At 39.5% G+C, this 21,118-nt stretch overlaps 1 protein-coding gene across 6 annotated transcripts in view; it reads left to right on the top strand.

The window, feature by feature from the left end:
• Positions 1 to 21,118, top strand: part of CCSER1 (coiled-coil serine rich protein 1) — a 722,600-nt gene that overhangs the window by 478,053 nt on the left and 223,429 nt on the right. Inside the window, exon 10 of one of the 6 annotated variants that reach the window (XM_080369424.1) lies at positions 1,169 to 20,625. The exons of the other annotated variants lie outside the window; for them this stretch is intronic. Within the exon in view, the coding sequence (XP_080225550.1) occupies positions 1,169 to 1,183 (15 nt within the window). The 3' untranslated portion in view covers positions 1,184 to 20,625. Of the gene's footprint in view, positions 1 to 1,168; positions 20,626 to 21,118 lie in introns of those variants that run through there. 6 annotated transcript variants of the gene reach the window in all.

Genomic DNA, 21,118 nt, shown 5'->3' with positions numbered 1-21,118 from the left:
AGGTCATCTAGTTGTTGATGGCTTACAGACCTGGGCAGAACTGCAAAGCTGATTGCTACCGCTCTGCACAGGCAGGTTACTTTTCAGCTGCTGTAAATTTAGCTTTCTGATTTCTTATGTGGATTTATTCTGCCCAGGTGAACTGTACCTATCTTCTCAGGTTAGGATGAATCCTTACGTTGTTCGATGTATTTTTAATTTACTTACTTATGACTTACTAAAAAAAACAGGTAAATGTTCTGCTTCAATAATCTTAATAGTCTTGTTAAAGAGGACTCTAAAGCTATTGCATGTTTTTGCATCGGATCAAATTAGACACAACTAGAGAAAAAAGGAAAAAAAACCCTGTTTTCTATTCTCAGAAATATCTTACTCAAAATAGCGTGTATTTGCCCAGTTTTTGAGTCCTGCTTTTCCATTGAGTGACTTAGGCAAATATGACCATGATTTGGTAATCTGTGTGGCTATTTGCAGTTGTTGTGTATGCTGGTTAGTTTGCTGAGCAGAAAGGGACGTAGTCTAAGAATAATGGGAAAATACATAAGAGCTTTATAACACTTCTATTTCCATCTATATTTTTACCAAGCCAGCAATGGCTTTGAAGATATATGTCTCTGTAATTCTCATAGTAAATGATCAAACTGCTGCTGCTATCAGTGTTTAACTGATCCAAAGTTTGGCTGTAAGAAAGAAGAACAAATGGATATAGCACTTACAGATGTGACTATCAGCATTTCTTTTTGCTGGCTGTTACATTGATACTTTTAGAAATGCTGTCATCTCTTTATTTTCTGCATGGTATTTTATGAAGGTTGCTATCAAAGAAAAATATTTTGGGGTTGGGTTTTTTCATATATATGAGATTGGTTTTATTTTGTGCAAAGCTTGGAAAGAGAGACAACACTAAAAGTGCTTTGGTGTTTTAAATTCCTAGGACACGTAGCATGAGAGTATTTGAAGTGTAGATTGTCCTCTCATAAATATACACTATTTATCGTTGATTTTTTCTTTTCTTTTTACAGCTGGAGTCAGAAACCACAGTAATTGTTTTTTCTTACTTAGACAAATTGAGTGAAGTGATTTAATGATAGTTTCTCATGAATGAAGTATGATTCATTTTTATTAACTAATAAATCTGTATGAGGATGTCATCTGGTATTTTTTTCAGAACTGGAGCACTTAAAGGATGGCAGCTTTCTGTTACTAGCCAGCGACAGAGCTAATGTAGTGCAGATGTTAGAAAGGTGAGAGTTGATTCCAGTGACCATCTCTTGCACAGTTGGGAGTGGGTGTTTTTGCACAACAGAGAGAGGGAGATAGATAAAGAGTAAAATTACAAAGTTTGATATTCCCAAGAAATTTAAAAAATAACATAAAGAGTACTGTCAAACAGTTGAGTGTCACTTATTTGTGGTAGCCTAAATTCTGGAGAATTTCTCTTGTATTCTGTGATCAGGAAAGTTCTGTGTGTTTTTAAGATGAAAAAAGTTGGAGTTTTGGTTGGTTTTTTTTTTAGGTAAGAAGTTGTAGGTAGGAATATGTTCTTAAATAGTTTTTGCAAACTTTGTAAACACAAACATTGAGAGTTGTAGGATACATTTTTTTCAAGAGTTGCAAGCATCTGACTCCATAGAATACTTTTTCTATTGCATTTGTTATTGTATAAAATTATGAGCAGTTAGACTATTGCAGAGCTCTTGCAGGAGGAGGAGGAGGCTAGAACTGAAAAGTTCTCATGTCATTAATGCAAGAAGTCCCTAGGTATGGAGGGTGCCATGGGCTGCAATACATTGTTTTTGACATGACAGCTACCAGGTGTTCCATTTCCATTTGTTTTCATTAAAAAAAAAATAAAAATCTGTGGGTCTATCACAAATGAAGCAGAACTGATGCTGCCAGCATAAAATTTCTGTTTAGAAAAGTAAATCCCAGCTGCTGTGTAGCTAAGGGTTAGATAATTTGCTTCAGTACAGAGGAAATGTAGCATAGGTTGAAAATGTGGGTTTTTTTAATGAAAGTATGTTGCATCTGCTCACTAACAACAGAGAAATTCAGCTAATTTCCTGAAACTGCCGAGATTCAGTTAGTTTAAAAATAAGAAGCTTAGAATGCACTTTAGGTAAAAATACAGTATGTTTATGAAATAGATGTCTAATACAATATTTTAAATATGTAAGATGTGGATTTTTTTTTCTAAGTCAACATTTGTATGCTTCCTAGAACAAGTAAATAATTTAATATTTCCTTTGTTCCATAATTTTGCTGCAAATGTACAGGTAGAGATTTTACTGTCTTTTAATAAGCTTCATACATAGAGAAGCCATGTATTGGTATTTATTTTTTACATGCTTACACAAAATGAATACTAAAATATAACTGATTATTGAATGTTTCCTTGCAGTACAATCTCAGTCTTGTATGCATATGCCTAGCTATATTGTATTTTAATTTTCATGGATGTAGGAGAGGAAAATTTGGATTACCTTATTTGAAACTAAACCCACTATATTAGTGTCTTGTTTTAAAATTACCCGCTTTATGCAAACTGCATAGTATAGTTCTTCCAGAATCTATTTAATGGCGCACATTTTTTATTTTCTAGAAACCATGCACACTTATGCGGACATTTCTTATAAAATTGTATTTGTTAGTTGATAAGGTGGTGATTGTAAGACTTTCTCAAGGCTTTTTGTCTTTTGCATTTCAGCTGCACAAATTGTGCATTGTTTGCTGTCCTGGACTTTAGCATGGAAACTAGGTTGCTTGTTTCTACTAGAGGAATTCTAAAACGCCAATGCAAGCTGCTGCAGCCTACCCCCCTCCCTCATCATGTATGCCGTCACATGCATTGAATTTTCTGTGTGGTTCCAGCTTATAAAATGATCCTCCTGAGCACTTCAAGGCCTTGGATTACTATATGTTAGAAGGGAGCATTGTTCTCCTTTAGTTTATACCAGTTCCATGCTGTTGTGATGTCATTAACTTTGGTGAAGACCTACCAGCCCGTAGTTGTTACACCATGAGTTATCAGCCACTTTTTTTTAAAGTTTTTTAAAGATTTTAAAGAGGTTTTTTTTTTCATAATATGGTATTATAATAATTTATGATGCAGAAATCTTGGATTTTTCAGTTAATTGCTAGCTTATGAGACTGGGATGCAGGGGAGACAAAATGCACTGATAATAAATTGCATGTGTAAATTGCACCTGCGTGTGTTTATTTGTGATCTCTGGAAGGGCTCTGTTGTGTTGTCCCTTCGAATAACTTTTTTTTTTTTTTTTTATTCCCTCTTGTGTGGTGCAGAATCTACCCTAACCAAACTCTCCCAATACTTGCAACTAAGCAAATGCCATCGAGCTGAAAATATTTGACCCTGGCCCATCAGTTTGCTTAGCAGAGGAAAGTCTTTGCAAACAGCTTCATTTTAAGACTGTTGGAAGGGCTGCCTAAACGAGATTGTTTGCATTTGTTTGCGTGAAAGGTTTGCATGGAGCTGTAGCAGCAACCTGTGTAACTGATCTTCTTGAAAAGCACTGTAGTTTTTCTACTGAAGCCTGCCATCTCTTTTACATAAGATAGAATCACAACTCTATGGCCAGATCTGTTGTTTCATTCACCAGAAAGCAATAAATAACGTATGGAGATTAGCAGTTTGCTATGAAAATCAGAGTTACTTAAAGTCCAAATTTTCAGTTATTACTTTTTGTTGCTGAGATGGGCCTGCAAAGTTACTTACCTAGGCACTTTTATGACCTTTTTTTTTTTTCTGCTTCATAACAGTAATGATATAAATGGGCTTGAAGCAAATAAAGGTGTTCACAGAACCACAGAACGGTTGAGGTTGAAAGGGACCTCTGCAGATCATCCAGTCAACCCCCTGCTAAAGCAGGTTCACCCAGAGCAGGTTGCACAGGATCATGTGCAGGCAAATTTTGAATGTCTCCAGAGAAGGAAACTCCACAGCCTCTCTGGGCAGCCTGTGCCAGGGCTCCGTCACCCCCAAGGTAAAGAAGTTCTTCCTCATGTTCAGACGGAACTGCCTGTGTTTCAGCTTGTGCCCATTGCCCCTTGTCCTGTTGCTGAGTGCTACTGAAAAGAGCCTGGCCCCGTCCTCTGGACACTCGCCCTTAAGGTATGTGTAGACACGGATGAGACCCCTCTCAGCCTTCTCCAGGCTGAGCAGGCCCAGCTCCCTCAGCCCTTCCCCGTAAGGGGGATGCCCCGGTCCCCCCATCGCCCTCGCAGCCTCCGCTGGGCCCTCTCCAGCAGTTTCCCGTCTCTCTTGACCTGGGGAGCCCAGAGCTGGACCCAGCACTCCAGGTGCGGCCTCACCAGGGCAGAGTAGAGGGGGAGGACAACCTCCTTCGAACTGCTGGTCACACTCCTCCTGATACACCCCAGGGTGATCCCACTGGCCCTCTTGGCCACCAGGGCACACTGCTGGCTCATGGGCAAGTTGCTGTCCACCAGGACTCCCAGGTCCTTCTCTGCAGAGCTGCTTTCCAACAGGTCAGCCCCAGCCTGTACTGGTGCATGGGGTTGTTCCTCCCCTGGTGCAGGACCCTACACTTGCCTTTGTTGAACTTCACGAGGTTCCCCTCAACCCAGATCTCCAGCCTGTCCAGCTCTCGCTGAGTGGCAGCATCAGACTTCTGGTGTGTCAGCCGCTCCTCCCAGTTCGCACCATCCACAAACTTGCTGAGGGTGCACTCAGTCCCCTCATCCAGGTCATTGATGACTAAGTTGAAGAGGACCGGACCCAGCACTGACCCCTGAGGCACACCAGCCAGACTCTGCGCCGCTGATCACAACCTCTGAGCTCTGCCATTCAGCCAGTTCTCGATCCACCTCACTGTCCACCCATCTAACCCACACCTCCTGAGCTTACCTGTGAGGGTGTTATGGGAGACAGTGTCAAAAGCCTTGCTGAGGTCAAGGTAGACAACATCTGCTGCTCTTGCTGTGTCTACCCAGCCAGTCATTTCATCACAGAAGGCTATTAGTTTAATCAAGCATGGTCTCTCTTGTGTGAATCCCTGTTTACTCCTGATAACTTTCTTTTCCTCCCCATGCTTAGAGATGACCTCCAGGGTGAGCTGTTCCATCACCTTTCCAGGGATGGAGGTGAGACTGATCAGCCTGTAGTTTCCTGGGTCCTCCTCCTTGCCGTTTTTGAACACTGGAAGGACACTGGCTATCCTCCCGTCCTCAGGCACCTCTCCTGTTCTCCATGACCTTTCAAAGATGATGGAGAGTGGCTTAGCAATGACACCTGCCAGCTCCCTCAGCACACGGGTGCATCCCACCGGGGCCCATAGATTTGTGGGTATCAGGTTTGCTTAAATGATCTCTAACCTGATCCCCCTCAACCAGGGGAAAGCCTTCCTTTCTCCAGACTCCCTCTTTTACCTCCAGGGTCTGAGAAACCTGAGGGCTGGCCTTGGCAGTGAAGACTGAAGCAAAGAAGGTATTCAGTAACTGCCTTCTCTGTCCTTTGTCACCAGGGCCCCCACCTCATTCAGCAGTGGGTCCGCATTTTCTGCAGTTATCCTTTTCCTGCTGATGCACTTCCTTGTCGCCTCCCTGCATGTTCTGATAACATTCCTATATTCTTCCCAAGTGGCCTGTCCCTTTTTCCACATCATATAAACTTCCTTCTTCTGTCTGAGCTTTGCCAGAAGCTCCATGCTCATCCATGCAGGTCTCCTGCCCCCTTTGCTTGATTTCTCACTTAGGAATGTGTGGAGTCGTGGAAAGTTGTGCTGGGGGTTAGAGTCTTGCAGGCCTGGCAGAGCAGTGGTGGCAATGTGTAATTATCAGGAGACTCATCCCTGCTCTGATGAGCTTGCTGGCTTTGCCGGGGTTGAGGAGCAGGAGCCAGCTTCTTCATGGCTGCTGTCACCACCCGCAGCTGTCTCCTTCTCGGAAACTTCTGGGGACAGGCAGGCAAAGCTCCCATGTTGTCTCTGTATTCTAATGTTTGTGGACTCATACTAGTTTCTACCACAAGCAATTGACCGAGTATCTTCTCTTGCTTGTTGATAATAGTCTGACTCTAACAGGAATTTGAATAAAGGATGCTGATTAGAAATATGATCCCCTGATACTGTTTTTATTTAAATTTATTACAATAACTACCTTATATAGATTACCTTATGTTAGTGCATTCATTGAAATCACTGATCTGCTATCACACAGTATGGTAGTTAAACACAGTAAATACTTCTAATCAGTTGAATAACATGCAGTAATTTTTATTATATCACCCATAGGACATTTAATAGTATAGCTGATTATTAGCTGCTATGAAATATATGGGGAGAGTTAAGTTATATAATTGTCAGAATTCAGGCATTTTATGGGAAAGACTTTGATCAACTGTTTCAGACAAAATTCTCCTCCACTATACTTGGCCTATATTAAAAGTATTCCAGGACAGACTCTCTTAAAATTAAGTTAGAAAGCTAATTATTTTGTAGATAATAATCACTTCAGCTACGTTAGTTGTTAAATTGAGTCTCACTTTTAAAACCTGTTCAAAGTTGACCAAAGCTACAAAAAATACTAGGCGGTTTCATATATGCACAGGTATATGGGGGTGTTTGTAAGCATGTTGCTCACACTGAACTGGGGTGCACACTGTGGAAAGTATGTAACATGATCTTAAGTGTTTCTGATTGCTCTTCTGAGTTTGTTGTGGTTATTAAAGCAAAACCATGTTCACCTGTTTTAAAAAGAATGATTTCCAGAGTGATTCCCCCCTACCCATGACTGGGTGCAGTCTTGAACCACTGACATCCTCCTGCTTTTATACAAATATAACAAAATTCTAAACCGACACTTTGTAGCTGTGTAGATATATAAACAGAATTGGAGACTTTTATAGGATTGCTGGTGATTTCCTAGATATTGTTGCAAATCCTTTACTTCCAGCTGGTATTAGTAGTTACTGAAAATAAAATGGTGTTCTGAGGTGGACATCCCCGAATCAGCAGTTTGAAGCTATTCTCTGACTTCATAAGAAATAATGAGCCTTTCACTGTTTCCCAGCTCCAGACATCAGTGGAATGTTTCCATTATCTAAACATAAATTAAAATTCAATTTTTTAATACTTTGAATGCCTTTTCTGTAAAGGCACATTTATGGTTCTTTAAAGTATCTGACTCTATGTGGAATAGCAAATAGTCAGGAGCATAAGGAGATGTAAGTAATGGACTTCAGCAGGATGAGTTTGTCATGCGTAGATTGCCATCTGTTGATAGTGCAGCAGCCAACAGTTTATAATGAATAACTTTTCTATTGAAACTTCATATTTCATAACATGATTTCAACCCCTGAACATAGGCTAGTTTGGTTTTTATTACACATGTTTTAAGTCCAGAAGGATCACCTGAAAGGAGGAGTGCTGGGTTTTTCTTTTGCAGGTGCATTGTGTTTCTCCAGAGATTTGAAATTTGTTAAGTATAAGAGTAAGATTATAACATAATCACATCAATATCAGAATATTGTCAGGATCATATGCTTATTTCCAGAGTTCATTTCTGTATCTTGGTGATCACAACAGACAAAGGGGTTTGGGGAGGGTTCTTTGTGGGTGTGGTTGGTTTTTGCATCCCAAACTTGTCAATGTTAGATCATTAGAAGTTATAAGTGTGTGGGAACATCGTTAGCATTGGCAACACCCTTAAGTCCTGTACCCCAGCTGGAAGTTAGCAGGATATATAACAGCTGCTTAATTTAGAAAATAAAAACATATTGATCTCCTTCTTCTAGAAAAGGTGATTGGAAAACTTGGAGTTTTGGTTCTCTGGTGTGCTGAGTTGAGTGTATCATAGAATTCATCTGAGATCTTGTGTATATGGTGAATTTTGATGTACAAACACAGGCAGGGAAGCTGAAAGATGATGGCAATGCTCTTGCCCACAGAAACACTTTATCTAAACTGTAAACACCAGTAGCAGGAACCAGTAAATCCACTGTTCGCTTTTCAACTGCATTTTGATACACCAATGGGGTGGGGGGCAGGGGGACAACTCAGAAGCTGAGACCTCAAAACACTGATTTACATTTGAGAAACAGCAGGAAAGAGTGTCTTTTGACCATTTGGCCTTTCACCTTTTCCATTATCTTCAACAGAAAACAGAAAAGTTAGGACAGCTGGTTGCTGTGAGAATCCTCAGTTATCTGTTTCCAGTTTGCTGATAAATCAAAGAAATTCCCTCTCATTATCTGTTCTTTCCCAAACAAATATTGGAAGAATATTTTTAAAAGACAAGTATTAACACCAAAAAAAACCCAACACCCAAACCCCGGAGTAACTAGTATCAAACTTTATAGATACTCTGATATGTATACTTTCTGGAGATTAAAAGGGGAGTGAAAACAGTGGGAAAGCAGAGAACAAAATTCATTTTGAGTTACTTTAATAAAAAAATAAAAAAAGTAACTTTTTCCAGGGGTGGAATGAACCTGTCAACATGCTGAGTGTCAATTGTATGGGAAAGGAATATCCTCCAAGATTTTTTTATACTTTGCATGATGCTCGGTCCAGCTCTACAGTTGAAATAAATATTAGCAGCCAAACAACAGAAGACTCAGTTCTGAAGACCATCCCCCATTTTCTGGAATCATTTGTAGACAGATCTGTAGCTTTTTAAGACCCTTTATCCCATCTGCATCCCTGTCTCTAGCCACCAGTCCCCACAGGTAGTTTCTAAGATGTGAAGGTCATATAGTGGATTGTCATCCCCAGTCCTCCCTTTTCTGTGTTTAACGTTGAGATGTTCTCAATCCAGCGACAGTGTCATTAAAGACCACTTTCTTCAGAACCAGGAGACTAAGATACAGGTATGACATCTTGCCTCCAGCAGTGCCACCAAGAAAGTTTCTGTTGGTATCAGAAAAGCTGTGTTTCTTCTTAGATATAAATGAGCATTACGAATAGTGATTAGAAACCTCAAACAAACAAATAAACAAACACCCCACCGATCTAATTATGGGAAATTCTTACAGGTCTCTTTTTTTTTTTTTTTTTAAGCAAGTAAGAGATTTTAAAAGATGTTTTTAAAATATTTTTCTCTATGTTAACATTTCTTCAAAGTAGTCTGTGAAAACACTGTGGAGCTGTACAGAATATTTAAAGAGAAAATTACTCCCCACTCAGATTCTTTTCTGTTTACTGCCAATTTTAATTGCTGAGATTAATTGTTGTTTTTTTTACTTTGTACACATACCACTTCTGAGAGGTTTTTCTTTCTCTTACACTACTTTTAATTGAAATGTAAGGGTATATACAGGTACAATCTTAGCTGGCAAAGTTTTCTGCAACTATTTCCAAGTAGGGCACATTGCAGAAGTGTGGGTTGTGGGGTTTTGGGTGGGGTTTTTTGTGGTTTAGTCTTTCATATTATGTTCTTTCTACAATCTCTGCCTATTTTAGCAAGAACTAATTATTTGAAGGCTTAAAGACTGCTGCTGCCAAATGGTCTCACAGTTAGCGACTGGTTATAGAAATGAAACAGAACACTAAACCTTGGGGATTCACCTGGCCTCCTTTGCAAGCCAGGTTGGTTCCCACAGTGTCAAATAACAATTAAAAGAATTCAAGTTTGGAGGTGACTCTGTGGAGGTCAAACTACAAAACAAGTTTCCATATCCAAGTACTGTGTCTTGGTGTAGAAAAAGAAACTGTAATGCAAAAAAGGAAGTGCAGAGCAAAAGTATTGGTACATGGGATGATGTTTAAAAGTTTTTGTCACCATATAGAAGTTGTTTGCTTATTACTGAAGAGGTATGTTAGTTGTTAATACTTGTTATAGTTTCCCTAGGGCCGTGATCATGCGTGCATGCATAACTTTGTATCTTCAGAAGGGTTCCAAGATGGGAACCTTTATCCACATTTGTAAACACGTAATACATATGTTCTCTCATTAAATACAAAGGGTCATTGGCATTTACGCATCGGTGTAATGAGTGCAAGTGTCTCCTCTTATCTTCCATCAAAAATTCTCAAACCATTCTTATATCCTTGGCTAATCAGCCCTTCACTGAAAAATTTAGAGGCTCATATCCTTAGATACCAATCATTTAACAGCATAGGCTGTCTGCTCCTGTGCCAACAGTAGCTGATAGACAGAAACTTAATGTAAAATCTCCCGTGAGAACTAGGAGCCCAGAAGGGAGATCTACAAAAGGCACAAGATGTTTAAAAGCTTTTTTGGACATCTGAGTGCAAGGTTTATCCTGGGAAGCCTGTGTTAGTGTTGTTATTTCCTGGGGCAGGGTACATACATTTCTGAAATTAGATATTGTGGGATGCAGTTCTGAGGTGCCTGCTGCTTATCTCATTCTTGTTGCTCTTCAAGCTCCACAAATTAGGCAGTGTTTTTCCGTCTCTCTTGCAATAACCACCATAGTGGTTGTTCTTGCAGCAGATGCATTGGATTGTAACCCACTTTTTTACAGTCTCCTGCTACCTCTTTGAAGAAATAGATCTGTCCCTTAGGATTCAGGAAACCAAGTAGCTGTGCACCTTTCTTCTTGAGGTGAGACTGCCCATCACTGGCCTCCCAGAAGGTGATAATACCCGCTGGCTATTGGATGTCTGTGATGCTTCCAGCCAGTCCGTCTGTTGAACCTGTTTAATTTTCACAGCATTTTAAAGACTTGTTTGACCAGTAAGTAGTGTTTGTGGAATTTCAAAATAGATATAAAGAAGACGTCTTTTACAATGAGGCAGGTGAAACACTGGCACAGATTGCCCAGAGGTGGTAGATGTCCCATCCCTGGAAACATTCAGGGTCAGGTTGGAGGGAGCTCTGAGCATCCTGATCTAGCTGAAGATGTCACTGCTCACTGCAGTGAGGTTGGACTAGATGACCTTTAAAGTTACATTCCAAGCCAAACTATTCTATGATGCTATGAATATAGCCATTGAGACAGATGCCTGGGGAGGAAGCGAGAGGTCTGGTCTATGCATTAATGCATTTCAGGTATACTGAGTACCGGTTGGAGCAGGGGGAAGAAATCTTGTCTCTGCACAGTGCAGGGCACTGTTCCTGTTTTCTGAAGTCACATAGTTTCAGTGGGGGAGATCAAAGCTTCCCACTCCACAAGAAGGGACAGCTTGCTAATAGAGCGCCCTGCTGGGAGAATTCAGTCTCCTGAGGCTGAACAGGGAAATCAAACTGTTTTCTCACATTCTGGGTGCATGTTCTAACAACTTAACTTTTGGTTATGAGTTCTTAGACCTCAGGCTGAAGCCCCCTGTTTCTAATGTCTTGTTGGGGAAACTTTTTGTTCAGCATCCTGCCTTTCATGGATTCCATCCTGATGTTCCTCCTATTTTACATCTTCAACAAAAAGCCTATATGCTTATCCCATTAGATTGCTGGCAACTGCATACATCCTTAAAACGCTTTTCAGCACTTCTGCAATCTTTAATTTTGCTGGGAGTGAAGTACCCAAGCATCTTTAGAAGTGTGGCCTTTGTACATAAAAGATTTCAGCTGAGCTTGTCCATCCTCTGCAGTCTGACTGCAGCTTGGAGACTATCCAAACCGTCTGGAGACATTCTCCAAGATGTCACATTCCTCTTTTCATTACCCTTGCATTGCTCTAGTTTTTAGCACTCTGTGGATATCACCTGCCTTGCCAAACTATGAAAGAGTGAAATAATTTGTTGTGAGTATAATTAAATTTAAGTCCAGATTGAATTTGAAGTGTATGAGCCTTGTAATTTAGTCTGTTATCTTATATATTCTAACATGGTAAGGATTTTTCTAAGTTCTGGAAACACCAGCTGAATGAGGTAGAGTTCGTTCCAGGATTGGAGCCATTTAGGATTGGGCCAGCACTAACTACATGTAGGGTGAATAAGGTTGTTGCACATACTACTGAGGCCAAAATTGTGGCATGTTGTCCATATTGATCTGCTCTACTTAAATACTCAGAACTCTTTCTAATGCATTTAAACATAAAAGTTCAACATACAAGGAAGAGAGATACTCAGCCTTGAGAGACCTGCCACTGGGAGCTGAGAAGGTTTTCCTGACAAAAGCTGGCTGGCAAGCAATCCAATGTCCAAAATGAGAAATCTGCTTGTAAGATTTTGGTGGAGAGGCGGTGAAGTTGCGCTAATTCTTACAACTTTTCCATATGCAAGGAAAAATTATATAAGATATTCTACACTAATGTTTTTCCAGAATGCTGCGATTGTCTGGTATTAAAATAAGTAGACCTTATTTTAAAGTGAGCAATTATTATCCACTTCCACAAATAATAGGTTTTAACTTTACAGCTTTGAAAGAGATTTTGTACCTGACTGAAGTAATCTTGGCTGATTGTCTGTGCACCTGGGTTGCTCTATTTTTGTATCTCCACTTCAAAAAAACAAACAAAATTATTTTAAAACAGGCTGTTCCTATCCATGATAGGCGCTATTCATGCACACCCTGCTGCTTTTGAAAAAAAGAGATTTGAAGTCTAATGTTGCTGGGTTTTGTGTCATATATAGTTCAGTGGACAATATAAATTGCTCACTATTCCAGAAAGCTTCTCACTTTTGTTGAGTGTATTGTATTGACTACAACAGGCCAGACAGTGTCAACCCTAAACCTAACCCAAACCTTCGGTGTAGAGAGGTCAGAACTTGCCAGCTGAAAGGTTGCTTGAATGAAAAGACATATTTTTTAAAAAAGACATTCCTGCCAAGGATAGGTATCTTATTCAGTGAAAAATTATAGTCCTCCTGATTATTTGCTAGCTCTAGACAGGGCAACAGGAGTTGACCCAGTTGTCTTTAGAGGAAACCAGTACTAAACAAAAATATTCCTTAACCCATTTAATCTAAAATGGTGAATTAAAGCTTTTATTTTTTTCATTCGTGCTGCTATTTCCAAAGTAAATGCTAGTGAGAAGGCATCTAGAGGTCCTGGGTTCAGTAAGCAAATGCCAGGGCAATAGCACACACAATTAAGTGCATAATACATTTCTCACAGCATATTTTTAGTATGATACAATAGGTACCAATTTAAAACCTCATGCAACTTCTGGTTTCTAGGGAGATCTTCTGAAGAGGATCACAGCTTTATTCAGCAGTGCTATGATAGGTGTGCAGGAAAGTAACAAAAACCCTTTAAGATTATTTCATACTGTGATGGCCCTTAAGTACTTCTAGGGAACAGGGCTGGGACGTTGTGCCTGGTGCTCCACAGATGCAGTCCTGTGTTCGAAGCATATCATCATGCTAGGAAATAAAGCAGAGGGATAAACAGGGAGATCAAAACTGAACTGGTTTGGGAGAAAACATCGTTAAGTAATTTGCGCTGCACTTTTTCTGAATTTATTTATTTATTTATTCCCCAAAGGTTTTGCATTTTTAAATGCAAACTGGTCAGACTGGAGTACAGGCTATGGCAGTGATTTTAAAAACAAGTGGTAACTATACATGCCGATTTAATACATCATTAGCCTATTCATCTCGGAAACATCTTTGGAGAAAACTAATGAACTCATTCTGGGCAAAATTACTTACCGATAGAACATCACTGTTAAGCATCAGCAGATAATTTGGTGCTCTGAGGTTGTGTCTAGCTTGCAGGACAGATGCATGCAGCCATGCCACCATCATCCTGGTTTGCCTCACAGGAGAACCTCTTCCAGTGTATTGTTGCTCTCTTCCAGCCTGTGTGCCTCGCTTTCCTCCCACGGGAATCAGCTGTCTGACAGATGGCGTGTTCCTAATCCTGTCCTCCAAGACCCACAGTTTACATGTGCTTCAGGGTGTTGCAACTGTATGTTACATCAGCAGAAACGTGCCACTCCCTTCAAAACCCCTCCCTGCTTTTCACCATGTCTGGTGAGAAAGGGCACAAAAGCTTATCTGCCGAAGCAAAAGAAACATATTTTAGTCCCTCCTGGCTTTGTACAGTAGCTGTAATGTTGTTTGATAGTCTGTATTTTAACAATGCTCAGACTGTTCACTTTTATCCATTTTTATACCAATAATACAAATACCGTTCTTTTAACACTTTACATCACACAATGACTTCCAATACAGAAACATTGTTCCTCTTAGAAAATATCAGGCCCTGCCAGCAAGAAAGCAAGCTAACAATCAGGTCCACACTAACTACAAGCAACAATATATTTATTTTCCTCTTCTGTGTGTTTTATTGGGCATTTCTGCTATTTATATTATTGTGTATATTGTATGTTGTGTAGAAGAAAGGCAGAAATTTCGCTAGTAAATGAATTACAGGATTTATGAACGGGAGGAAGAGAGGTGAAGAGAAAAACTGCTGAAGTGAGTAGTGATGACATAGTGAATTTAGTGTTGAAAGGAGTAAAGGAGACCAGAGAATAATGTTTAGTGCAAAGGTTATTCATCATGCCATACATGTTTTAAGAGTTCCCAGTTATTCCACAAATCTAATTAATGGGAATAAGTGGTTGAATTTTGATTGCAAATTACTGTAGAGAAAGTGTCCTACTTGCAGACAAATGTAAGGGTCCCTTACAAAAGAAATTCTGCATAACGTTATGCCAGTTTGAAAGTATTGGACATAAATAAAGATAAAGGTCAATATGCTCAAAAGACAGTAGCTGAAAGGCAAATGAGATTGCCTTTGGGACAATTCAGAGGCTGCTGTGTAAAAGATCCGTCCAAATTGAGCATCCACAGCCTCTCTTGGGGGAAAAAATAAAAACCCAACAATCCAAACAGGTTATCTAACCTTTTGATACCTAAATATAAAGATTTTGTTCAGAGGTCAAAACAGTAGGGCTCATTACAGTTTCAGCTCTTTACTCATTGTTGCAAAGGAATTTATTTAGACAACAAAAAGTAAGAGCAGCTGCATATCGTATGATTTGAACTTTCACTCAAACTTAATATTTTATTTAGCCTTTAGCTATGATAACCACAGACAAACCTATGAAACATTATTTGTGCCCGTAGAGTACCATCAATTTTCTTTCAATCTTTCTCTGCCCTAGGAAACATTTCAATTGAATTTTGCTCTTCATGCAAGAAATCAAGAGTACTGAGAGCCAAACTCATTTCCTTTCATTTTCCCTTTAATTCCATATTTTTAATAGATTCATGACCCATGGTGATAATACTGGAGTTATTGTAAGAACATGTTAAATTAAAAATATGTATTTATTGTGCCCATCTGCTAAATTCCCAACATATTTCTAGAGTTTATTGAATTTCCTAACATCAGATCTCGATTTCACAGTTCAGTCTATTGGCATTTTACTGATGAGGTGATTTTGTGTTCTCTGCCCTTCCCATTGCTGCTGTCTTTCTTTTACCGTTTTACTCATCCCATCAGGCTTCCATGGATTCCTTACACCACTCTCCACATTTTTATTGGCCAAGAACTGTCTCTTGTTCTCCTTTTAACTTTATCAGATTGTCTTAACCTTCTCTCCACTCCAGCTTTGCTCTCACAGTTGATTGATCCTTTTTTTTTTTTTTTTTTTTTTTAACTGTTTTCTTCCCTGCGTTTCCCCATTTTGTGGGGATTTTTTTTTAATATCAATTTTATTTTATTACTTTTGCTTACACCCCAGGTTGAGGAAAGCTGTTTCATTGGTATTGGAAAGAACTTGCAGGAACTTGGGCATTTCTGGAGGGAGAGTTTGGAGAGGATATTTTACTCTATAGCAAATAGCGAATAACTCTTCATTTAATACCCTGTTTCATTGTTGCATCTTCAGCATTCTGGTAGCATCTTTTTCTTAGATGGATTGAAGCAGCTGTTTGACACAGAATAATGCCACAGCAGAGCTTAACAACTTTTTCTTTAAAGTCAGCTTTGGATTGGTAATGATTATAAAATCAGGATCTCTGCTGAAAGATAACACCTCTAGCTATCTCAACCCTGAGATACTGGTTCAGAATTAACTCAGAAGGAAGTGTACCATCTGTTGCTAAAACCTAACACTAAAAGCTCAAGCAATTTCTAGCTTAAAGGGAAAATGTGGACCTGAACCTAGCCAATTAATGGAAGTGGGGAAAGGGATGGAAGGAAAAACTTAAAAATAGCTTCTGGTCCTTTGCTTGTGCCTGGTGCTGGCTGACAATAGAGACGGCACAGAGAATTGGCACTGCAGAGAAAACAAACTGCGCAGAAAGTTCTGTCAAATGCCTAAAGTAAACAAAAGGGAAAGGACAAACTTTGTTTTCTTTGCTGTGTGATTTAGGATAACCATACCCTACTATGTAAAGCTTTTCCAGGCTCGCTTATGATGTTTAAACTGTTTCTGCTCCTTCAGTGCTTGACAATCTGGAATAGTTTCTGTGCCAGAACTGTATCTCCAGATAACTAGTTTGCTTCAAGACTGCTCATCAGCCAAAGCTAGAAAAAGAATCAAAATTTCTTGCTGGGGCCTCATCATATGGGTGGCTTGCTTTATCTCCAACATTTTAATTCAGTGGTTTAGGTGATCTCACAAACCAAAATGTTCTATTGAGCCTTGTTTTCACTTCTGCTAAGAGGGGGGAAAAAAAAATCCACCAAAAAAAGGCAAAATAAGAGCTGGAGTCCTCTGCTGCTTGAAATCAATATAGTGCTCCAGCTTGCTTGCCCATGCCTTATCTTCAGATAATGCAGTGATAAATCTCCCATAACTGTGGAACCTGGGTAAATGCAGATCTGACCTTTTGTTTACAGAGTATCAAGGGAAATCTTTATGAGACCACAGAAATGTTTCAAAAGGTTTAGAAACATTATGAGACGGTAAAATATGTCCCCTGCGGATGATTTTGATAGCAAAGATCTGACACTGTTTCTCAATGAGCAGTGCCCTTTCTGTAGAGATCTGAACAAGCCATTTGGCAATTATGTTTGAGAAGCATTTTTGGTAATACAATTCAGGGGAAACTGATCTGTGCTGTTATAATTAAGCAGGGTTTTAATGTTATTAAAATATTGACATGCAAATATTTACTGGATATACAGATGTTGGTGCTGGTACAATGCAAGATAAGCTAGAAAAGATAACATTTTCATTTTATGGAGAAAATTAGTCATATTAGACTATCTTTTATACCTCCTCTAACTTCCACTGGTTATGATTGTTTATCTGGTTGTAATTAAAAGCAGGGACTTAAATCAGCTTGATTAAAAGTCCAGATTGTGTTTTGTTACATAAAGTGAATCTATTCATTAAACAAATACAGGAAAATGTTCTGAGAAAGAAAGGACCCTTGCTGCTGAATTCCAGGCAGAAAAGATTAAAGTCTGTTCTGCTGCCTGAAAGGATGTGCCTTAAAGAAGAGAATAGCAGCAGTAAGCTGGGACCCAGTTTTTGAATTAAAACCTCACTTCTGGTTTTGTTTTTGTTTTAAATTTAGATAACTTCTGTAATTTGGTTTCTGATCTGTACAAAGGTACTAATTATGTATACATCTACTAATTATCTCTATGTAACTAATTTACCACAGCTACTGCCCTTGTTAGAGAAGGATCAGGTTAGAGAATACTTCAACAGATGGGACATACATAAACCCGTGGTCGCTGATGGGATGCACCCACAAGTGCTGGGGAGATGGCTGTTGTCACTGTGATGCCACTCTTAGTAATCTATGAATGATCATGGCAACTGGGAGAGGTGCCACCTGGAAAGTGGCTTTGCAAAAAAGGACCTGGGAGTTGTGGTGTACACCAAGCTGACCATGAGCCTGCGGTGTACCTTAGCCACGATGAAGGCTAATGGTATCCTGGGCCACCTTGGGCAAATTATTGACTAGGTCAAGGGAGGGCATCCTTCCCATCTGCTCAGCACTGATGAGGCCACACCTAGACTGCTGGGACCAGTTCTGCATTCCCCAGTATAAGACAGACATGGACACACTGGGGAGTGTCCAATGAATGGTCACCGAGACGATGAAGGGACTGGACCATTTCTCCTATGAGGAAAGGCTGAGAGAACTGGGACTGTTCAGCCTAAAGAAGGCTCCGGGGGGAATCTTACCAGCGTATATAAGTACCTGAAGGGAGAGTGCAAAGAGGATGTAGACAGGCTCTTTTCAGTGCTGCCTGGTGACGGAACACAGGAGGGTCCCTCTGAACATCAGGAAACACTTTTTGCCTGCAAGGCTGACAGAGCACTGGCATAGATTTCCCTGGGGATGTTGTGGAGTCTCCATCCTTGGAGGTATTCAAAAGCCATCTGGACATGTTTCTGGGCAGCCAGCTCTAGTTGGGCCTGCTTGTGTAGGGGAGTTGGATAAGATGACCTCCAGAGATCCCTCCCAACCTCAATCACTCTGTGTTTCTGTAACTAATGCATAATTAATACATACGTAGAAAACATGCATGTTAGATGCGTCCAGGTATGTCTGCTCACTTCCATATGGAAATATATTTCCTCTCTCATTTTCAATAGGGAATTATATCTAAAGTTTTATTCTACATCGAATAAATGTATCTAATCATATCCCCATTCTTAGGTACTCAGTCATTATAAATATTCTAATTCTATTTCTTTTAATATATTTTGCATGTTTCTTAGAAGCCTACTAGAGTTGACTGTAGTCTTAATCCTGTTATTGTGCTGTATGCCTACAGTACTTTGTATATATGTGTTTCCATTCCTGATACATATGAATAATACTCCTGTGTGTTACGTATACAGGTATGTATACATATATGCACACAGAGACTATTATGTCAGAAGTAGGTATGTGTGCATATGCCTGAATATGCAAGCACATCTCTTGAATGTCATGATCAGTGGGAGAGACTGAGATAGCCCAGATAATAAAAATACCCACAAAACCCCTGCATGTGCGAATTGAATAAGAGAGAGACAGGGAGGTGAGGTTGTGCAGTTTCCAAAGCCAAGATTCCTGCCAAAAGTTGTAATGAGACGCTGGTTTGGGCAGCCTTTTGTATCTAAGTTTAGCAAATTTGAAAAATGCATAAATAGGATTTTTTAACTATACTGGCTAATACATAAAGGGTATGGTTTTTACTTGTCATGTGAATTATACTCATCCTAGTTATCAGCACTTACCTATCCTTTTGCTGTGTTTTATTTATTAATTTATTAACCTGGTACTTCATTAATAACAGAATATAGTTCTAGTAAATACCCAAACTTAGCATAGGAATTATGCCATAACTATGACGTAGTCAAGGTCACTGTAAGACTTGGCTGCAAAGAACATCCAGGTGCCAGCTGGCTTGAAAATGGAATCGTCAGGGTGATAAGTCTATGTTTAGGTAATCTCTGATGGGTTCAGGACTACATTTTGTAGTGGAGGGGAAAAACTGACCAGAAATTAATAGACTGCACTTACGGCGATTCCCATCTACATAAGATCTCCTGATGTTCTCACCTGTACAAAGCGACTCATTCTCGGTGGATTTAACTACCTAAACAATATTATAACTGCAGAAATACTTCATTCAGCAGTGCTGCAACTGGATTTGTTCTGTTGTTCCAACTTGGTTCTCCTGGAACTATCATGCGTTGCGTGCACGTGTGGCGTGGTCACTTTGGCATCCCAGCTGTTCCAACAGGTTGCTACAGCAACGAGCTTCTGCAGGGAGAAGATTATCTGGCAAACAGTACTGTGCCTGTTTACTGTGGAGCTGTGAAAACAGAAGTTAATACACTTTTAACATTGCAAATAAGCAATAGTCTGGGGTTGCTGTCTCTGTCACCCTGTAGGATCAGGTGCCATCATATTTTATAAAATGGGAACAAAATATATGTTCCCCTGAATCAAGATGCTACTGAAATGATTGCTTAGTTTTTGGGGGGCTTTAAATGTGTCAAACCACAGTGCAGGTGGTATACTTCTGTTTGTGGGTGTTGCTTTGTTTCCACCCAACCTTACCTGTTGGCCTCAGACCTTTAAATAATTCCATTAAAATGTTATGAATAGAAATGAAACAGAGCAATGAAACGTATAACACACACACCCCCCAGTAATCCCCCTCTAAGTGCCAGCATCATTTGCTCTGACTTATGATCTCAGAAACTAGATCATCTGAAAATGAAAGAGATGGAAGCTCCTTTAGACCGGGCAGCTGTGGGTACAGGAGGGAGAGGGCCACAGCCAAAGCACCTTCCAGGGTGAGCAGTGCTGCTTCAGCACCCACCTTGGCTTTGAGTTGTCATCTGGTGACATCAGCCTCACAGATACATCCACTGCGATTCACCAGTTTTTCTACGGTTTGACTATGTGAGCGTAGAGAGAAGAATGACAGCTAGGACAATAAATACCTGCTCAGTGTGTTGTGCTGACCCTTCTAACAATATTGATTCATTCCTGAGCAAAACAGCTGGCACAATGCAGTTCCCGTGCACTCCAATGTAAGCAATGTGCAGAAAGGATTGCTGCCTGCCATTCCCCTTTTCCCAAGAAAGTGAGCAGAAGCTTAGAACTATGCATGTTATTAAACACATAGAAGGTTTCTATTATGTATGACTACATTTTTTTTAAGAATTGTGTTTGTAATAAGCGAAACCAAAATACTAAAAGAATACAGAAAATCTTGACTATACAGTAGTGCTTTGCTTTGGGAATTGTGTTCTTCATACTTACATAAAAAAATATTTTTTTTTCCACAAAGCATTGATATAGGAGTCAATTTTTTTTTTTTTTTAAAAAAAAAGAAAATAAAATTTAAAAAATCACTGTTGTCCTAATATGTTTTCCTGGAATCAAAACTTGTTTTTACCCAGTCACGTGTTGCATTCATTGTCCAATTGGTGTTTCTGACTGCATTTCATAATTATTTCTTTGGTTTGAGTCCCCAGTTTTCCCTTTGGTTCTGTAGGTGTTTTGGGCACACAGTACATGATTTAGTTCATCCATTATCCACACTGGTGTTTGCTTTTTTAATATTGACAGAAAAGATGACAACTAAAAGCCAGGTTTGTTTTGTGCATATATATATATAAAATTACTTTTTTTTTTAAACACTGCCATTTTCCAAATGGCTGGATCTCTTTGTATGACTGACAAACAATCTTTTATATTGATTGCAGAAGTAATTGTAGAGTAAGCAATAGACAAACTTTTATTTTTTTATTGTGGAGAAAGATAAAAAGGACTTCATTTTCAAGATGATACAAAAAGAGAAACAAGGA

This window comes from Falco punctatus (genome assembly GCF_963210335.1).
Source record: "Falco punctatus genome assembly, chromosome: 1".
In the NCBI taxonomy this organism is placed as follows: domain Eukaryota; kingdom Metazoa; phylum Chordata; class Aves; order Falconiformes; family Falconidae; genus Falco; species Falco punctatus.
Note: the sequence above shows the minus strand (reverse complement) of the source record. Positions and strands in the feature narration are given on the sequence as shown.